The sequence below is a fragment of the Spodoptera frugiperda genome, chromosome 2 (genome assembly GCF_023101765.2).
Source record: "Spodoptera frugiperda isolate SF20-4 chromosome 2, AGI-APGP_CSIRO_Sfru_2.0, whole genome shotgun sequence".
Lineage (NCBI taxonomy): Eukaryota > Metazoa > Arthropoda > Insecta > Lepidoptera > Noctuidae > Spodoptera > Spodoptera frugiperda.
The window spans coordinates 6269331-6291913 of record NC_064213.1 but is presented as its reverse complement, the minus strand read 5'-3'; the positions used below and the strand labels follow the sequence as shown (position 1 = coordinate 6291913).

The window sequence follows — 22583 nt, the reverse complement described above, 5'->3', positions numbered from 1 at the left end:
ACTTCTTACAAATTGGTGTCGAATGATTTAAAAGCTATTAGAGGCCATTATATTATTAGTTTCGTATAAAGTTATCGAGATGTTCAACACTTTATTTTGAAGTTGATTGAAATATGTCCGATGTGATTTTGTTATTTATTGTTTTGTTGTGTTATTTTTAATTTTTTTACACGTCTAGTTGCGTTTATTGGATATGTATAGATATTTTGTTTTTGTGTAGACCTAAAGTGGCTTTTTTAGGTTAATCTATATTATTATGTCAATATGAAACCAAAATCATAAATGTAATCTTTGCTACTTCAATGTCTACGTAATGTTTTTTACGTTACTAAGTTTATGAGTATTTTTTCTAATGATAATAATAGCAGTAACTACAAACGCGCTTTGTTTATAAATAAGTAGGTAGTCCAGATGGCAATCACACCCATATGATGATTACCAAAACTCTTAATTAATAGAAGGACAATAAAATAAAACCGTCAACCTATAAATCATAAACGAAATCAAAGTTTCGGAAACAAATCATAATAAATATCAATGTAACGTTTACGAAACAAGAATCAGATGCAAGCGATAAATTACGTAATTTTGTCAATCCATCAATTTGATAATTTATTCATAGTTCTGACCAAATATACTATTCCAGTACAGTCCGTGGCGTGAAATATTGCACACCGAACATTGGAAAGAGACAAGTCAAGTCACCGCGTATACTGGCATGATTATGAACCGCTAAAATTATTCGAGCTTAAACTTATAATTAGAAATTATAAGTCCAGGTTCCTTCATGACGTTTTCCGTCACCACTATTCAGTGGTGTCTAAATTTATAACAAAATGCTGAGAAAAAGTCACATTGGTACTTTGTCGTTGGTAAGTTTCGAACCCGCACCCTCATGCATGAGAAGCGTCTTAAGTCTCCGGGTCTCCAAGGGTCATAAATAGATTGATAAAGAAAAAGCTTTTCCAAATAAAATAGATGTTGTGTTGTCTGGTGTTTTGGGTATTAAATGGGTGATGCTAATCGCTTACCATTAGACATACATCTGCCTATTTGCTTTCTATTCCACAAAAAAAAATATGTTATACAAAATAATCTCTTTCTACAAGTCGATGTGCAATATCTATCGCCGGGCAGTGTAACTAGTGCGCTAGTGGGAACTGGTACACATACCGACCTTGTGGCTAGTTGCCCGTTGTTTACAACTTGCTATTGTTTGCATTCAAGTTGATCGATCGAGTTACTCGACCGTAGTGCGACATACAAGCGAATTGAATGCTCCTTCCTCATTGCAAACGACATTAACTGATTTGGTTTGGACGTGTGAGATGAATTGAGGAAAAAATTTATAATATATTATTGTGTTGTGTGCACTAATGCATTTTGGCGAACTAATGCAATTACGCTGTGCAATTAGTAAAACTGAATTTGATGTATGAACTTCAATAAAATTTTGCAGTTGAACTTTGCTTATCGATAATTTATATTTGACGATATTTAATGAAATGGAAAATAAGGAACCTTGGCGTCCTTTGTGTGTTCTTTGAATGAATATGTACCATACAAAATTAATTAAAAATACCGGTATGCTCACATAACATAATGGAGAAAAGCTCTATTAGTTTCAAGTCACGGTGGGACTCTTCTTCATGAGTATCTTACGCTGTTGCGGCACAAATTGTTATTATACAAATGTACCTTTAAAAAAACTAAAAGACCATCAAAAAGAATACCGAAGGTTTTACAAAAGAAACCAAAGTATTGATTTGGTTCTTCTTTGAATTGATAAGGACGTGCTTACTTCATATTATGTAATCACACTAATCACAATGCCCATTATTTTAATTCGATAACTTTGCTTGCTTCCTGCAACCAGCTAGTAAAGTACCTGGCATTAAATATTGCACATCTGCGCGTTTATTTACAATCGTTCTGAACAGATATACGATATGTCGAAATGGGAGTTAATTGAAAACTTTCATGGAAAAGCACGATGTTTATCTTAAATAAACGTACGGGTCTGCGAGCAAGGGTAGATCGCCGGCTGACCAGAACAGATCCGAGTACGGTACTCAGTCTTGGAGGGGTCTTTGGGATCCCAGTAAAGCTGATGCCTGATTCGGAGTCACGGAATACCTAACATATTCAGCCCTAAGAGCAGTAGAAGGAACTGAGTGGTTTAAAGTCATTTAAAATCTGATACTTCTTCTCGCTTCACCCAAGACGGGAGAAGTAATTGAATGACTTTCAACCCTCAAAATAAGTCTCATATAAATAAAAATGCATCAATAAAACCACCTTTTCAATAGGTCAATCTGCAATATTTATCGCCTGGTACTGTAGTTACCGTACTTAGGTACTTTATGGAAATGTATTGCCGGCACAGTTACGAACCTACGCACCGTACGTAGGATGCCCATAGTAGGAGTGAGGGACGATACTTCCTGGCACATCCGAGACAAATTCCAAGCCTTCAAGTTTGGCTGTTGGATGATAGACTCTATTTTAAAGTGCATTGGGTCTATAAAGGATTGTGAAGCTGGCTGGAGTTTTCATTTTCCTTGTATACCTAATTATACTTAAGTAGGATAATTCACAAGGTATTGTATTGGCAATGAATATTAGTTCTTTAGCTTGATTGTTGTATATGTACCTATAGGACTATACATTTACTGCAAGTAAAAGTTTAAATGGTTGGCACCTATGTAAAGTTTTGATAGTAGTAACTTCCTCGGTCTTATTTCTTTCTATGAAATACTACATTTGTTAATTATTATTATGTTATCGGCTTACTCACTAGGAAAGAGTGATTCGCTTGAAACTAGTCGTGTTCCTCGTCAAACAGTTACATGAGTAAGCCGATAACTTGATAATTAATTTAGTGTGTCTCAAACATCCATAACAAACATACACGCAATATGATAACTTAATAATTAATTTAGTGTGTCTCAAACATCCATAACAAACATAAAACTGCGAGTGCATAGGCACTCGCAGTTTTATTTTTTTGTTTGAGACACACGAGATTCTTTAGATGAGATTTTAGAGAATCTGGGTAGATTATATTGTCACGTAAATACATTCGGCTACACATGACAGTCCCAAAAACATAAGCTTAATCTAAATCTCAATGACCTAGTCACTTTCCCCCACAAATCAGGGAGGTAAATTGTTTTGCGAACAATTAAGGAGTTAGTAAACACACGTGTTCTTCAAACGAGAGTTTAATTGGCCAATTTAATGGTACATGCCCATCAAGTTGCCGCATATGGTAAGTCGTTGGGCCTACGCTCGGAGCTCGCCATTCGGATGGAAGGTTGGGACATGTCCAATGTCCATAGACCCGTTTACCGCAATATGATGAAAATTTTCGAGCAAAATATGGTGTTTAGGGAAATCTTGGCTGTTTTTATGCGAGTTCCGACTGTTTTATGTTTGTCGATTTCTTTAGGTTTCGTCATTATGTTATTCTTGATTTAGTAGGTATCTAGTTGCATAGATAAAATCACGCGACATATTCTTAGTTCGATTCGGTTAATAAATAATGCTTTGATAATTAATATGAATATTATAAATTAATTTCGACCAAAGATATCTACCGTTTTTTCATGACCCTGATGCAACGGTGATGACTCAACTCTTTATATTTATGCAGCTGATCATGCAATGGGTCTGATGTTGTATTTTTATTAAAAAATATATTATTTTCTTCCTGAAAACATTATTGTGAGAGTAGGTGCTTCGTTTATTTATCTTTCACGTTACTGTTGGTGTAGCGTTGCTACGTTATAGTAAGCTGCTTTTTTGCGGGGGAATCTCATTCTATGACTTCTCTCGCTTTGGGCGAGGCGAGAGGGAGTGTCAGACTCTGAGTGACTAAAATTCACCCCGTTCCTACTCCTGCTTTACGAGCTGGAGCCTCGGTAAACCCGCTAGATAGTCCGCAGCTTCGGATCAGGCATCAGCTCTTCTGGGCCTCATTTGTAGTGGTCTGACGGCATTTTGAGTGCATACGCCGAACGTCACTGTTGGAATATCGTCGATCGATATACGATATCGATATACCTAGTAAGCTGTAGAATGACAAAAACCACTTATTTCCTTTGGTCGCTCAGTCGACGACGGCTCTAGTACCAAACAGTTAACAAGTTAATATTCCCATAAAATACCAAGAACCACAAATCCTACTTCGCATTTATATCAGCATAAGTTATCAGAATTTACAGTGACGTCACTTTGCGTATTGTCGTAAAATAACAGTACTGAACACTGAACAATGAGGCTTTAGCATTCAATGCTAGGGCATTAAAGTTCAGAAAGCATAACTTTATGGTTTCATGTTTTACCTAATGTGATTCATTCTGCTTGGTTTACGAGGTGTATTTATGGGTGAAACATGTATTAGGTTATTATTTTCTGTGCTTTTAATGAAATAATAGTTACACAATGACTTGTGATATAAAAGCTATACAATTGTCATTACAGTTAGAAGGTATCGCTTCAAGTAAAGATTGTAATTCTTTTTTTTTAAAGGCCGGTAACTTACTTGAGTTAAGGGTTTGTGGAGCTGATCTTCTACTCATCAGATTGATCTAGATGCTCATTAATATCTTATAAAAAGCTTGATTGTGCCTTGTTTTTGTCATTACTTTACATTTAAAGTATTGATAATAATACATTTCTATCTAAATTAGCACCAGTTTAATTATACTATCTGATTAACGTACCCATTGAATGACATTGGCCTTAGTAACTCCATTCTTGCTTTTCCAGTGTCCGATAAAGCACAACACTTGTACAAATTAGTAATAAGTAGATCGTAAGCTAGTAATAAGTATCCAAACTTTGTTTTTCCTGCACTGGGCGATATTAAGCGACAAAGCCCTTTAAATTAATAAAAACGTACCCATATGTAAAACCTGCGTTCAGTTTTCGCTAGATATCAGTCTCATTAGGGGAGGACCTATTTTAAAGGAAGTATCAGGAACCACTATTAAATCCCACTATAAAAAAAAAAAAATAATATCCATCATTATGATTGCGGTGCATTTCCAGTTTAACTTTTATTTTCATTAGGATGCTCTAATAGAATTGGCTAACACTAGCATAAGCAAGAACGATGTATATTTTAAGATAAAAATTTCCTCATAAATGGGTATTTAATCACAGTTTTCGCAATGACGTTGAAGCTTATAGGGCGTGTAAACTTGATTGCGAAGATCACCGGGTTCCGTGTGCCGTGTTGTAATGTCAGCGACTTGTCAATCTTGCTGATACAACTTTATTTATGTATGTAGGTGACGACCTGTCGGTGCCCTTTCAAGCTTAAAAAGGCCTTAATATTGTTTACGAACAACCGCTAACAATGAACATATCAAACCTTATTTACTACCGATCTCTATTTGGTATCTGTAATGTATTTGTTTATTCATAATAATTCCCATTGACCACAATTTCTCCCTTCAGATATCTCCTAAAATGGCCACGAACTAAGAATACAGATCTAAATACAATAGCAGTATTACCATCTAAGTTAAATGACCACCAAAGCTGACAATAATTATATAACACCATAAACATAACGTGAAGCAATACTGACCTAGAAATTATCATTCAGTGAATAATATGCACGGTACCGATTGTCTAGTAGTTAAGTAAAGTCGTCTCGAGTATACATCCCATTGACCTTCGATAGTTTGGCAAACTTATTGACTGAATGATTACGCCATAGCGTGTGGTAGAGGATGCGACGCGTGCGCCACTCCACCGTGAGACGCTGCGCGCGCGCCCGCGCCGCCGCTCTGTTGCTCCGCGCTCATAGTTTACTCTGTTTACAGAACACGACAAGGATTACAAACGCCCCGTTGACTACGACATTGAGGAAGAAACACGCAAGAAAGAAACATCAAAGTGGCTCGAGAATCATTTCGGCAGTGAATCCCGCTCCTCACATGACTCCATAGCTGAAGAAATAGGCCGGAGACCGGACCCTACGTTCTACAAGAAGGCTGAAGACGAGGGATACTACGGGAAGACATCATCAGTACCACCACCACCCGTGTATGGAGATCGAGTTCTTCGTAAAACGAAATCGTCGACGCCCTCAGACGAACGACCGGCAGCACCAGTGAACAGGACCGGTGGCTACTTTAAAGGTGTTGCTGACTGGTCACAAAGACGTGCCAGCAAACCCAGGATGCCGGAGCCACGTAGCTCATCCCCATCACCACCGACAGTGCGTTCACCATATGCTAGTGACGATCGACTAAACGGCTCCTCCCCAAGACATGTGTACGGGAAACGCGACTCGCCTCAGGGGAGGTCATCACCTATCGGCCGCCGCCACCCGCCCTCGCGCGACGACTCCGCCTACGTATCGTCGTCAACGATGCACAGTCCACCACGCGGCTCGCCTTTCCGGCCGTTAGATGCAGAGCGCTCGTTCCGCGAGCCCTCGGTCGAAGACGACTACCGGCCGATCGCGCCGGAACGAAAACGACCAACGAAACAAAGATTGTCTGAAGAGCATCGCTACGATAGTGGCTACAGAAGCTCATCCCGCAATGAAAATTCGGGAAGGTCACGCGACAGTCGTGAAGAAGCAGCCGTCGAGCCTCCGCCAGATTACTCTCCCCCCAGAGAAAGGCGTGAAAGCTCAGACAGAGATCGTACGCCACCAAGGCGAAGGGATCGTGACGAGCGTAAACAAAATCAAAAGACTCGTTTTGCCGACAATGGACGGCGTCCATCGCCAGCGCGTAAGTCGGTGGGGTCGGCGATCGGTAACTCGATTCGGAAGTTGGTAGGGAAGATTCGGTCTGCGTCTGCGGAGCGACGTGCTCGATGGCGCAACTCTCGGACTCCGTCGCCGGAGCACTCCTCGCGTACGTACAAGCAGTACGGTGGCGAGCTGGCGCCCCCCGTCGCGCCGCCGCACCGCTACTACCTCGGGGAGGACCCCTTCGCGCCCAGCATCTACGGCCGCGAGCACAAGTACGAGGGCAGTTCGAGACGCGCAGCCGCTGCCGACGCCCGTGATCACCGAGAAAGGTGAGCCTTAATCTACTTCCTATTGTTATAACGACATCGATAAAATTAATTAGCTATTGTGATATAATAGATATAATGTGTCGCTACTTATTGTGGGCCGATCAAAACAGCTTCTCGCTTTTATCTATTTTGGTAGTCAAGCTTTAAACTATGATCTTAGATGATAGATATTCAATTTTCATAAAAAATAAATATACCAATGAGCCTTAAATAGAAGGTTGTCCTACCATGAGCCGTGTCCACCTACATCGAAATGTACGAAACCTTTAATTAATGCTTTGTGTTTAGATTATCATAAAGTTACGGCGTTTTGATAGGAGCCGATAGTAATAAAGGTAGAGTTTGCTTTAACTTGGAACGTGTGGGTTGGACGAGGTTTCGTAAATCGTGGTAAAACGTAGTATTTTCAAATTCAAAAGAGTATGTATTTGACTTATGTATGAGTTGTTTCGCCACTCGGCGTCTGTTTGTTCTATTGTTTACATGAGCGTACAGAGGTAGCTAGATTTACCTTGCAAGTCACATTCTTAGACTTAGTACGGATTACAATGAACAGTTGAACTCATTAGTGCCATTTTCATACAGCTATTGTGGGGAAAGAACAAGCTTTTAAAGGATACAAAGCAAAAATGTAAGGATTTTTAAACGAGTTTAGACTTAATTGTATTCTTATGTAGTTACATTTTTAAATGTGCATGCGTGTTAAAATTTTCTTTGTTACGATATAACTTAACAGTAAAGTTAATAATACATTTTAAAAACCGTTCAGTCTCTTGAATACTCATATTTGCTGTGTTTCGAATATCCAATCTAAATAATAACGTAGGAACTATTTTTAATTTTTATGATCGAGTGTTTCACACTTCTTTGCTATTAGTCTTTAATTTTAAAATGAAATATTCCAAACGAATATTATACGTTACAAACATAACAAAGCATCAAATTTCAATTTATTAAATCGATTTTAATCTTAAGCTCCTGCCAGCGGCTTCGCCCGCGTTCTAGTAAGATAAAAAGTGTCTGTATACCAAGTTTCATCCAAATCCGTTCAGTAGTTTCAGCGTGATTGACGGACAAACATACAAATAAACAAGCTTTCACATTTTTATATTAGCATGATAGTGTGATTAAATATTGTTGTATTAAATCTAGTTAGTTGTAGAGTTTATGTCTGTCAATCTTCTTGCACATTTTACGCACAAGATCCAGTTAAACAGATTCTCATACAATTTGCACAAAGAAATAGTAAGTTTTTCGTATAAATTAAGACAATAGAACGAAGTCAGGTTACTTAGCTAGATTTTAAACAAAATGTACCATAACACAGCAATACGTAACTTGTCACCGTTCTAGGTTAGGTCCAGCCTCACACAAGGCTACTAACTAATTACTATGCATGCAAATTTATTATTTCTTAGGTCTCAACTTAAAAGGAATTATGTGCGTTAATTGAAGCAGAGTAAGGTACTTATTTGAATAGCCACTTTGATTTAAATGTGTATTATAATATTACTTAGTACATCGGCGTCCCACAATGCGTTGTGTGAAACATGATACAAGAATGCATTTTTCAAAGGCTTGTCGAGGTCGGAAAGGATAATGGTACAATAAATTAAATAGGTGTGTATCTAATTGTATGAATGTATGGCAAGTGCATCGTTTCGTATGTATGTTAAGTAGTCTTTTATCTCCAAAAATCTAGGCCCCCGTCCTCAAAAAAAGGTTTATTGTGCAAATTATTATGCAGTTGAATAAAAATTCTGAAATGTTAATAATTAGGGTACTATTCGGAATTATGTCTATGATGTGTGAAAAGACCAATAAATAAAAATAACTCAAGGGCGAATCGTAGAACAAACCGAATCTTCAGCTAAGCACAAACAAACATCAATCAAGTAATCCTCTCAAGTGTTACAATGACATCAAAACAACGTTCAATTGAACTCAATCCCAGGACTAATTACTAGACAAAGACAGTAACTTCATTCAACATTAATTGACACGACAATACGACTAGTTTCACCAGTCAATCACGATCATGCACCTTCAATTAAAACTGCGTTCCGGCATATCTTGCCTTTTTTATCCATCACCGTCCATGGGCATTGCCTATTAAGGGTAAATATACCTTTATTCACTAAGAAACCCTTATTTAGTGCATGACTCACTCGTGTTTGTCCAGTGAAACACCAACTTTATTGAGAAGTCAGAATGTATCCACAATGACAAATGACAAATGACTCATTCCATGGAAATGTTCTAATAACCACCTGTCGCATTTTTGTGGAGGTTGGTGTATGCAAATTAGTATGTTATAATTATTTTGCAAATTACATACAATAGAAGAATTTGCTTCCGCCATTTTGTTGGACAACACACGTCTCAGCTCGGCAACGGTTCGCCTACAGATCATTGAAATAAGAACAGATATAAATCTTTTAAGTTCTAAAATATTTCTTGTAGGCACAATTTGTTTAGGCTCTAACAAAGACGTGTCAAATGAACGAAAACAAAGCATACTCGTTAGACGTGTGGGAGGAGATTCCCCATTAAATCCAATTACCAGAACACCAACAAGATTACTAGTTTTTGCGACTTACCTACGACACAATAATTGCACGTGGGCTTAGCGTATTACATGATCACGAAACGCAATAAATCTTATGAGCGGATTATATAAAAAATATTCAATTGTTTCTTTTGTGATTCCAGGGGTCAATTCTCGAGCACGCTGGGTCGGTTCAGTCACTCCACAAGTCGACTGAATCCGAACGTCGAGCCCGAAGAGGACTACACTCGCAGCGCGCAGACGTTGCCGAGGAAATTGCACGATAGGAAAGAAAAATCCACCGAACCACAGAAGCCCAGTTCTAATAAGTACTGGCACAGGCTCACACCCAACAAGCGGTCTAGCAGCGCCGTCAACATCTCCAACAACACAGTGACAGCTACACCTGACGGTAAAATCAACGGATACCCACCGGGACCTGCGAAGCCAGCGCGGACCTACAAAGCTCTCAATAGGAGCAAGAGTTTTGCTATGGGAGCTCCTGAACAGGAGACACACCCACGTTACGTATCTACAATGAGTCGCAACTACTCAACTATGTATAAATCCAACCCCCACCTAAGCCGGCTTGATGAAACACCAGAACAGCTGAAGAGTCCGGGAATTGTGTCCATTATAAACCGCAGTCAACGTGACCTGGCCGATGCTGTATCTCGCGAGACTGAGCGCAGGCGTGACGGACTCTTTGGAGCTAGATACGGTAAAACCACCCCAGTGACCAATGGGCATACAAATGGTTTTAGCAAATCTTATGATGAAACTGACAAGAAGAAGATATTCCTTAAAGGACTTCGTGAGAGAGCACCAGAACTATACCAAACACTGCATGCTGAAGACGAATCAGACGGCAGCAGGTTATCGTCTCGATACAACACACCGTCACCGCACTACAAGGAGCGTATCTCAGAAGAAAGGAAAACACCATTGTACAAGACAGAATCGCTCAATAGGGAAACGAGTCCTTTTGTGTCCCGGCTGGATTCGAGGATAAAGTCACCGGCAATAAGACGGGGAAGCAACAGTAGTGACAACTATTCAGAAACGTATCGATACACCACTCGCTCAGGCGACCCGGAGCGTCCCAGTGTGACCGACACTGTAGAGACCGTTAGCAAGAAGATCGTGCCATCCAGGGACGGTCGCTCAAAGGAGATTATCGAGTCAAGGGAAATAAATTCTGTAACGAAAAGCAGGGGATACAAAGAGCCAATAGTGAGCCCCAAGTATATAGAAAATGGTATCCGGTCCGCGCCCCACGGATATGAGAAGAATGGCCCATTGTACTCGGAACGAAGGAGCAGTAACTATAAAGTTATCGAGAAAATAAGAGATTATTAGTAACTTGTGTATCATTGAGGGAATTTAATTATAAATGTTTATCCTGCCATATTATTTTCGAATGTACTAAATGAATCAAAGTCATACACAGACTGAATCTTTGAAACGCTTTAGTTAGTAAGTTATCTAACTTTATTTTCACACACAGTAACTGTTGTTAATGTTCGTATTGATAAGGAGCTTCGTGTTATCATGTAAAAAGTCATAGAGCTTTACTAATTTAATTTTAATAATGTCCTTAATCCGTCCATATTGTACTTAATGAGTATAAAACATTTTCGGGTACGTTTTTATAATCGAAAGCGTTAACTTTGTGAATAGCTTTATATTTTTGTAATAACATTATATTGATACTTTTAAGAAATTAATAAGTAATAGTAATAATATTCTAGATAAGATTTTGTAGTAAAAAAATGTATCAATAAAATTATAATGTGTTAATACGCACTAAAGGTTTTTGTTTTATTTTAAAATTACCTGTAATGACAAATTAAATTAACTTTTTTATGGTATATTTCTATGGTATAGTCGGGGATTGTGAAGTGGGGTGATTGGGCATCTGGTAACCTCACTCACACAATGAAACACAAGCGTTGTTTCATGTCAGTTTTCTGTGAGGCCGTGGTGTTACTTCAATCGAGTCGGCAGATTCGTGCCGAAGCACACTCCCACGCTTAGCATGTCCCACAGCCAATCTTTATGTGATCTGATACAAGCATGAGTTCAATTCCCTATCAGTGAATGGCAGAAGATAGTAAGCAGATTTTCTATGTAAATACTGTCTTTTAGCCGAATCTGGTACCAAGCCTGGCTAGATTGGTTAGGCTAGGCCAGGAGAAAGATTTTAGCATTTCACTTAAGTTGATTTACATGAGTAGGATACTCCTTAGCGCCTACTTAATCTATAATATAAAATGAATCGCGTAATGTTTTGCTAAACGCAAATCTCGAGAACACATGAAACGAAGATCTTTTGTAAAATAAATTGCGAAGAAAAAAATCCAAGGGGAAACAAGCTTCCACTGGTTTATAATAATCTGAATTACATACCTACATACATAACCTCACGCCTGTCTCCAAGGCAAAACCAATGGAACACCAATTGATCATGAATCCTACATACATAAAAGAAGGGATAGAGACTTCATCAACAGTCAACAGTCAAAGGTAACTGATTCCCAGTTACCTATTTTTGAGTGGGAAAATCATCCAATAACTTCTCTCACTTTGCGTGAGGCGAAAGGGAGTGTGGAAACCACCCCGTTCCTACTCCTGCATCGAGACGGAAGAACGAATATTTTTATTAATTATAAATCTACTATATTATATGAAACGATTTAAAAAATAATTAAGAAATTACTTTATCGTTTTCAAATTATTATAATTAACGAAGTCAGGTGCAATCCTTGCACCACAATAATCACTGATTGCCGATGTAAAGTAATGATTCCCATTAATTGTCTAATGTAATCATTACAAGAAAATAATGCTAATCGCTATCGGATCGAAATTACTCTTCAACCTGATTTTCAAAGTGTTTAGCAATTGTATAAAAGACAAATTGCTTTAAGATAAACTATAGGCGTTTTGTTTCAGCGTAAAGAATACTAGCAATGATGTAAATATTTGTGACTGCGATGTCACTCATTCACGTAATTATTCTTATATTATAAATGCGATAATTTGTATGTTTGTTACTCCTTGTAAACTATAACTGTTGAAGGGAACGGAATTAAATTTGGATGGGGTAGATTATGGTTTGGAGAGAAGCGGGCGAAGCTGCAGGCAGAAGCTAATGAAAATATTAATCTAGTTTAGAGACACATCATAGCTGGAAAAAACATATTTTACAAATGTGCTAATAAATTAACATATGAGTGTGAACCAGAGATATGTATGCAACAGATGTTTAGCTGTGAAACTATGTGATCGTTTCCATTGATACTAAGCTATGTAGCTGTGCGAGAAACTATGTGTTACGAAGATGCGCTGCCGCAAAGTAGCTGTCCGAGAAAGATGCGCTGCTCGAGTATGCGATGTATCGATAATAGAGAAGCCATAGCATACATCCATAGCAGGCATATTTCCATATAAAAAAACATAGCTTAGCTGAGTCTGTTTCCACCAGTGCTAAGCTATGTGTACCAATGAATGATTGGTAGAAGCCAAACGCACAGCAATGTAAAACATCTATGGTGGAAAAACATCCTAAGTTTGCCTATTAGGACATCTTAAAAAGTGATATAAGCGCGTGTTCAATTTCATCACTATAACATTAATTTGGGCAAAGCAAGTTTTAATTATGTCATTAATTAGCTTAATCCTCATTATTATAATTTGTTAATTGAAATGAAAAGGAAGTCTCATGTGTTATTTTTATACTTGATAGGGTGGTATTTATAAATACAAATTCTATAATACTCATGTTATTTACCTGTGACCTGAAATAAAAAAGGATGTAAAAAGTAAGTGAGTAAGAAATTTTTCGTATCCAAAAAGAGACCCAGGGATGCGATGAGACCCCAACGCGGGAATCTCTGGTTCATCAGTCGTACTTGTGACCACTTGGCCAACGAGATAGATAGATTACATTTCAGCCATGATCGTCCCACTGCAGGGCAAAGGCCTCCCTACCTTCGAACATTCCACTCCTCTCGGTTTAAAGGAGGCAAATTATTTATTTTTAAGAAATCTCCCAGATTTTCAAATGTTTGAGATAAAAGAGTTAAGGGCAGGTACCAATTATAAACTAAATCCGGTTAAGTATAAGCCAGTATATGATATACTATTTTTAATTGCCGCTGTGGTTAATAATAGACATTATCATTGTAATATTATTTGACTTTACTGACGTTCATCGCGTAGTTTTTTGTTTTCAAAATAATCTTACACGTGTACCAGATAACAGTTGGTTGAATTTAAACGTTTTATGTCATTTAAATTACTATATCATTTTCGTATTAAAATATGTACTGATATATAAATAAAAAATGACGAATCATCGAAAGTATACACGTGCAATATCATGAACTACATAATCATGCTGATGACATTTTTTACTGAACATTAACCTCACTTTGGGTGGTAGTGGCTCAAAGCAGGAGAAGAAACAGAGTGGTTTTTAGTCAGTAAGAGCCTGCCACTACCTCTTGCCTCACCCAAGGCGGGAGAAGTCATTAGATAATTTACCTTTGTCAAAAATAAGGTAGTGCTTTTGCGATAGTCTAATAAAATTGTAAATAAATATAAAAAATAAACAATTTATGGGTTATCTCCTGAGTCTATGGTAACAACAGATTGGAAGGGAATATTTTAAAACAATGTAGACAAAACAGAATATCGAACTTTTAAAAATCAAATTAAAATAGCTACCGACCGCGTCTTAGAAAACAAATAATCATCTTGATGTAGAATGTTTAAAAAAATTAAGTTAAATAAAATTGATATGAGTTATAATGCCACAAACAGACAATCAGACATGTGAAAATTTGCTTTTCGCTTGTTCTTACAAACAGAAACAAGTGTCAAGAGCCTATCAAATATATTATGGAAAATTTTGTTAGGTAATTGAAACCATATTTTTCATGGCATGTGTTTCAAGTTCATTGCCTTGTCACGTATGAAAAACAATTCAATAATAATTTATGTTATTCAAATAAATAGTATTAGGTATATTTTTACAACTAAATTAATTTAAAGTAATACATATTTTAAAGTAATTTACACTCTATACTCACACAAGGGTTTTTAATCCATTTTAAAAACTGTAAATATAAAATGTTTAATCAAATTCTAATTTTTAAGTGAAAATCTTCAACATCATACTACAGAATAGGCAGCGTCTGTTAAAATCCAGAGCTGCGGGTTTACCGCCCTTTTTTGGAAAAAAAAAGACATCTATTAAAGAGTATGCTCTTTTCATTAAATGAAGGTTTGAAGTTTGCGTCTTAGAAAACAAATAATCATCATGATGTAAAATGTTGCCCGCCAAAAAAAAGCGTTAAATAAAATTGATATGAGTTATAATGCCACAAACAGACAATCAGACATGTAAAAAGTCTAAAGTTTCAATTGCATAGCTTGTTTTTACAATTGATACAGAAACAAGTGTCAAGAGCCTATCAAATATATTATGGAAAATTTTGTTAGGTAATTGAAACCAAAAAAATTCTAAAACTTGGAACTTTTACCCCCAACCCCTTAAACTAGGGGGTGAAAGTTTGTTCGCGCCTTCCGTAACTTTTGACGCTTGAGGTCTGAATGCGGCCGCGGAGGGGTAAAAATCTGAAATAGGGAAACTTAATTAAAACCTACAAAAAGAAATGAATAATTTATGTTATTCAAATAAATAGTATTAGGTATATTTTTACAACTAAATTAATTTAAAGTAATACATGTTTTGAAGTTATTTACACTCTCTACTCACACAAGGGATTTGCTTGCGTGGTAGGTAAGTATAAAATGTTTAATCAAATTCTAATTTCTAACTGAAAATCTTCAACATCATACTACAAAATAGGCAGCGTCTGCATTAAAAGTGCGTTGCAGAGCTGCGGGTTTACCGGGTCTCGCCTCAAGGGAGAAGGAACGGGTGGTAGAAATTATTGGATGATTTTCCCCCTAAAAAAAAGTACCACTCTTACCTTTATGTCGAAGAAATGGTAACTTCAAATGAATAAGTGTGTCATGAGGATTATTCTAAATTAGGTGACTATTCTGATGTTGACGCATGTTTCAGCAAATTTTTAAATAGATAGAATTATTTTTTGAAATGTTAAGACTACATCTATACATATAATAAAATCGTATGCTGTCTGTACATCTATATCTTCTATACATATAATATACTCAACTTAGGCAATAAGATTAAGATTTTTTTTATTAAACGGGCAGACTGATCACCTGATGGTAAGCAATCACTGCCGTCCATGGATACCTGAAGTACCAGATGCATTATAAGTGCGTTGCCAGATCCGGTGTTGCGAGCAACGTAGCAGGTTACCGGAGCTCCGGCTCAAAGCAGGAGAAGGAACGGGTGGTTTTTAGTCAGTAAGAGTATAATACTCCCGGGAACGGGAAGTTGTTAAATGATTTCCCCCCAAAAAAAAGTACCACTGTTACCTTTGTGTCGAAGAAATGGTCTCAAATTAATTAGTGAGTCATGAGGACTATTCTAAATTGGGGCAAGTTTCAGCAAATTATTTAAATAGAAAATTATATTTTGGATTTTTATGTTAATACTACATGAAGAATATATTGTCTTAGTGGACATAAATTATTTTGTCGCCATATGTTTCTGAAGTGAGGTTATAATAAAACTTTACAAACACACAAACAGACATTTCATAATACAGCATGATTTAAAAATAATTAACAAATTTGAATGAAGATATACCTATATAATACCGGTGTCATAACAGGGGCTGTCATTGTCGCGTACGACAAACGGCGTCGTCAACCAATCATTAAAATTAGTATTAGACATTAATTATATATTAGTATTTTAATTTAATTTATATTTCTATGGTATTTTTGTAGTCATCATGTTGGGAATTTTGAAGTTAGGTTTTGTTCTAACAATCGCGACATTTTGTGAGACAGCTAATATTTTATACGCTATTCCTTATTCAGTGAAGTCGCATTATATTATGCAAAGGCCAGTGGGGCTCGAGTTAGCTCGTAGGGGTCATAACGTTACTGTTCTTACAGCTCACAGAGAAATTGATCATCCCCCAAATTATCATCAAGTCATGGTCAGCAATAAAACTATTTGGGACGTTCTTGGTAAGACATCATTTATGTATTTTATTACAAAAAAAAAACTCAAAAGCTTCGGGTTATAATAATGAAATAAAAAAATGACCGGCAACTATGTTATAAATATAATATAGTGATTTTTATATTTTTTTTGGCGTAAAAATAAGTTTAAGATATTATATAATCTTACTAATTTTGCTCTGGAATAACACATACGATACTTTTTATCCTAGGGAAAAGCCGCTGGGAGAAGCTAGTTTTATTATTACATAAACTTCCATTACAATGATAGTAACGTGTGTTTTTTCAGGACGAGAACGGCCAAATATCTTCACATTGGTAGAGTACTCCGCAGAACAGTTACACAGAGAGATTCTTTGGAAAGGTGGATTAGCTTTGACGGAGGGATCATTGAAATCCCCCGAAGTACAATCGCTACTAGCAGAAAACCGAACCTTCGATTTAGTGATCAGCGAGTTATTTTTCCAAGAAGCCACGTACGCTCTAGCTCACAAGTACAATGCTCCATTGATTTTAATATCAACCATGGTGAATTGTATGAAGCATAGCTTGATAACCGGCAATCCCTTAGAATTAGCAACTACGAGTTTTGAGTTTTTGGACGCGAAGAATCCTACCAGTTTCTGGGGAAGGCTGAGGAATTTGTACTTAAATGTGTATGATTATTTCTGGTGGCGGTATTGGTTTTTGGAAAAACAAGAAGAATTGGTGAGGAAGTACATCCCCAACCTACCGCAACCTGTTCCCAGTTTATATGATATGGAGAAAAACGCGTCGCTGTTGTTTTTGAACAGTCACTTCTCTTTCCAATCTCCAGTGGCATTTCTACCCAATATTATTGAAATTGGCGGAATACATCTCAAGGAAAGTGATTCCCAGTTACCAGATGTGAGTATTTTTTTTCTATAGAATAGAATCAGGCGTTACTTTGCGAAAATCCATGCTACACTAACAATACAATCGATTATATACCTTATAGACGTATTTTATATCGCTCATGCAGAGGTGCATGTCGTGTGTGTGCATTTATGTTGCATCCCTACCACCACATGCTATAAATACATTTATAAGCGGAATGGAAACTAAAAATCGATTGTATTGCTAGTGTATTTTGTTTCTCATTTATGGAAAAATAGGAAAGTATGAAAGAATCACGAAATTATGTTTGGTCCGCCATTCAATTAAAAATACTAGATTAGCATTTTTTATCTATCATATAGCTCAAAAATTTAGAAATGTTAATTCGCAGTAGTAAAGCTAAAGAGTGCTACGCCGTAGTAGCCGTAGCACAGAAATATTTCTGTCTCTCAAAAAAAGCTAGATTATTCTATGCCAGACACACATCACTCGACAAATGACGCATGTCAATACTTTATGACAATTGACGAATGCGTTACAGATGAAATTATTCAGTGTATATTCAATTAACTGATTCGCTGCGGTACCAGGTGTTTTGTGCAGTAGGCAATAGCAGTACGGTAGATGACTAATTTTTATTTTAATATCCATCTAGTAGATTATTTTTACTGCCTCGTTGGTCGAGTGATCGCAAGTGCGACTGCCAAACAAGGGGTCTCGGGTTCGATTCCCGGGTCGGGCAAATTAGTATTACTGGGCTTTTTTCGGATTTTCGAAAATTTCTCGGTAGTAGCACGAAGTCTGGAATTGTGTCCAGGATATGGCAATAGGCTCACCCCCTATTACATGGGACTTATAACACAAATGGTGAAAAGTGGGTACACATTGTATAGCGGTATTACGTGCCGTAATGTGCACCTCTGCCTCTGTAATTGTCTTTGCTATGTGTACATTCGAATCATCAAGTTTAAAAATTCTATCCTTATATTTTTATAACGTCTGTGTTATGATATTTATTTATAAATAGCTTAGTATCAGAATTACCAGAAATACCAGATAGCCTGTGTGACCTTAAAAGTTTTATTTAGATTCGTTTTGCTGTTCTACATTCATTAGTATCTGGCTATGTCTGCTTTCGTCCTTACAATTTTTCGATTTAAAATATAGTATGAAAGCAGAATATAGAATTTAAGTCACGCCTTTTTATCCCCGAAGGCAGAGGTACACACTAAGGCACGTAATGCCGCTATACAATGTACACTCACTTTTCACCATTTGTGTTTTAAGTTCCATGTGAAGGTGCCATGGTGTCATTTACTGGGCACAATTCGTGAGACTGCGAACTGACTACTGCGACTGCTACTACTGAGAAATTCGAAAACCCGATAAAAGCCCAATAATACTTTGCCCGACCCGGGAATCGAACCAGAGACCCCTTGTCCGGCAGTTTATATAGGAGAATTTAGAATTTTAGATATGTTATTCTTTTTTTTTTTTAAATCTCTTCCAGGATCTCCAAAAACTTCTAGATGACGCAACTGAGGGAGTGGTATATGTTAATTTCGGATCAAATGTACAAAGCTCAGAATTGCCGATAGAAAAAAAGAACGCTTTAATCAACGTTTTCAAGCGATTGAACCAAACGGTGCTTTGGAAATGGGAAGCTGACAGTCTAGATGAGAAGCCGGATAATGTTGTAGTTAGGAAATGGATGCCCCAAAAGGAGATATTGTGTAAGTCGTATTTCAAGTTATTTTTTTAATGGAACTTTATTTTTGGTTGTATTGTGTCAGCTTTTGCTTTCGATTATATGAATTTGCTTTTGTTCTTTTTTTAATGTATATAGACGCAATTTTTATGTGTGACGTCTACTAAGGAGTACTTTTTATAATGCATGTTTTTTTTTCAAATTCAATATCCTATCTTGATCAGTGTAATAATAACATCCATCTGTGGATTTCATCGATTCTGACTTTAGAAATGTCTATACTATCAAAGAATATTGAATGCCATGACTTACGATTTTCTAATTATTTTAGCACATCCCAATATAAAAGTGTTCATCTCCCACGGAGGTCTAATTGGCACATTGGAGGCAGTGTTCCACGGAGTACCAATAATAGGAATACCAGTCTACGGAGATCAGTACAAGAACTTAATAAAAGCAGAAGAAGCTGGTACAGGCACTACACTCCTATACCACGATATTAATGAAGAAAATCTTGAACGAATACTACACGAATTCTTAAAAGATGATTCGTATTTGACGAGAGCTAGAGAACTTTCCAGAAGATTCAAAGACAGACCGATGTCGCCTTTAGACACAGCTATGTACTGGATCGAGTATGTCATCAGGAATAAGGGAGCTGACCATATTAAGAGTCCATCTTTAAATATGAATTGGATAACATATAATATGTTGGATGTTTACGCTTTTCTTCTAATCGTGTTTGGTTTATTATGTTACGTAATTAACAAATTGTGGAAATTTGTTAGCCAATGTCAATTCTTCGTGAGAATTGCTCTCGGTTATCGTAAACCAAAGTATCTATAATTGGGATGCAATTATTAATGGCAGTTGTACAATTAACTAATTATGATCGCAGTGCTAATTATTATTTATATAAATTAATAAAAATGTATATTATAAATGTTTAAATGTCAAAATTCTTGTGTATTGTTGTTTTTAATTCCAATGTAACCCGAAGGTTTTGTAGAAAACTCATAGGACTTAATTTAAACCACATACTTATTTGTTATCATCTTAGGTGACAATATACGAAAAGTTAACGAAATAAGCCCTGTAGTTAAGCCCAAAAAGTGCGTCTTTTCATAATTTCAATTAGCTTATTAATGGGACTGGGTTATTAGTATTATAAACGTGTATTTATTTTATTAGATTATTAGTTAATGGATTTTGGAATTAAAACACTTAAATTAAAGTTTTAAAATATCTTTGGTATATTTTTTTATGAAGCACAAACGGTAACCGAGCAGACGCATTACCTGATGGTAAGCAATCGCCGCCGCCCATGGACACTTGAAACACCAGAGGCGTTACAAGTTGCCGGCTTTTTGGGGGTTAGGAATTTAAGGGTTGTTTGGAAATCGGGGATTGGGAAGATTGGGAAGGGGGAATTGGGCCTCCGGTAACCTCACTCACACAACGAAACACAAGCGTTGTTTCACGTCGGTTTTCTGTGAGGCCGTGGTATCACTCCGGTCGAACCGGCCCATTCGTGCCGAAACATGGCTCTCCCACACTTTTTTATGTAATAATTAAATTTTAATCGTTATTTTACTCATTATAACGTTATTTATAAATATTAGTATTATTAATAGCTATTAATTACTTGCAGATAGTTAAAAATGTGGAATTCCTCGGAATTACTAGTATAATCAAGTTAAACGCATTAAGTTAAATAACTATTTTAGATTCATACCTCCGTACGATTATTGTATCATTCAAATTAGTACATATTATTGGCAATAATAATAATAATTCACCCGAAACACGTTATACATTGCTGTACTTAACTATTAAAGGCGCTAGGCGCCTGTTTCCAAGAAGCGTAACTGTGTAGTTCGTCTCAACTTTACTAGATGGCGTTATTATAAAAACTCACTTCATAGAAACAATATCACTACGGCAATGAATGAAATAAAATTGTTCGCAACAAAATCTCAATTCAGATTAACATCCTTCTAATGTTACTACAAATTAAACTTAATTAACATAGATATAACAAAAACAATGGTCAAATACCGACATTAGGACGTTATTTCTTCGAACAAGGGCCAAGGGACTGTGTCCAGTTATGTTAAATACGAATATTTCTTGCCCAAACCGTCCCTAATCTTATTATCATCTTCAGCCAACAAATTGTTTCGACTAAAGAGATCCTCCATTGTTTAAATACAATTATATGGATATGAGACTGGATAACAATTAAAGGGAATGTGATAATAGATATTTTGGACTATTCATTGGGACGACCTTTCCCTTAAATTGGGTCGTTAACTTGTAAAATGTATTTTATAATAATGGCATAGAATGCAGGTTGCTTTGTTGCTTTTTCTAAAGGGTAAGAGATTTTGACCAGTTGTATTATTAGTCCCATGGTGGGAATTCAACCTCCTTTATGGTATATGTATCGTAATAACAAAAATCCGTGTTAATTAGCACAGAATTTACATTTGAATTTCGAATAAGAGATTGTCACTGCTTTTTCCCGGAGGGTAAAATTACAGATCACCAGATTAGTATCGTCCCGACTTTTATCCCAGAAGAAGTAGGCAGATGTGCACATTACGGCACATAATGCCACTATGCAATGTATACCCATGTAATAGGGGGTGAGTCTATGGCCATATTCTGGGATTTTTTTCGAAAACCCTTAAAAGTCCAGTAATACTTAGCCCGACCCGGGAATCCCAACCCTTACCCGGCATTATTAAGATATATTCTTTAATGAGTACATTTATAAAAAAAAGTATTTGTTACCCACCTAACCCTAACCTAAACCTAATTTTGTTAGTAGTTCGTAATGGTTTACATTTAACAATAACATTTTTATGCATCACATTTTCTTACAGTAAATCTTTCCGCCGTACTCCGAGTCATTGAATAGTTACTTAACCCAGTCCTTAGCAATTGTTTTCGGAACAAAATCGTTACTAAGGAATAGTTTAAGTTATCATTAAATGACTCTGAGTACGGCAGTTACATCTTCGAATCCCTGAATGCATAGAACAGAGACAAAACCTTTTTAACAATTTTTAATGACATAGGAGACTTAAAACTACACTAGCGCCGCCACGAAACTCATTTCTAGGCCCACGCATGTCTGTTTGGAGTCTTGATAACAACTGACGTTATTAAATACAGGAACTTGACTTTAAATGGATGAGAAACTGGCCGAGACTCACTAATGAGCACACGACATAAGTCTATAAGCAACACGGAAGCTAAAATAGGACGTTCATATGA

At 36.7% G+C, this 22583-nt stretch overlaps 2 protein-coding genes across 4 annotated transcripts in view; both read left to right on the top strand.

Moving 5' to 3' along the window:
- LOC118268842 (serine/arginine repetitive matrix protein 1) overlaps window positions 1-11409 on the top strand; it is a 140919-nt gene extending 129510 nt beyond the window's left edge. For all 3 annotated transcript variants that reach the window (XM_050701249.1, XM_035583586.2, XM_035583585.2), the window contains 2 exons: window positions 5838-7050; window positions 9763-11409. In XM_050701249.1, the coding sequence (XP_050557206.1) occupies window positions 5838-7050; window positions 9763-10957 (2408 nt within the window). In that variant the 3' untranslated portion in view covers window positions 10958-11409. The remainder of the gene's footprint in view (window positions 1-5837; window positions 7051-9762) is intronic.
- Window positions 11410-16388: 4979 nt separating this feature from the next.
- On the top strand, window positions 16389-20548 carry LOC118269227 (UDP-glycosyltransferase UGT5-like). Its single transcript, XM_035584232.2, has 4 exons — window positions 16389-16741; window positions 17025-17623; window positions 19104-19326; window positions 19633-20548. Exons 1-4 carry the CDS (start codon window positions 16501-16503, stop codon window positions 20145-20147), a joined length of 1578 nt encoding a protein of 525 aa, XP_035440125.2. The 5' UTR covers window positions 16389-16500; the 3' UTR covers window positions 20148-20548.
- The last annotated feature ends 2035 nt before the right edge of the window (window positions 20549-22583 follow it).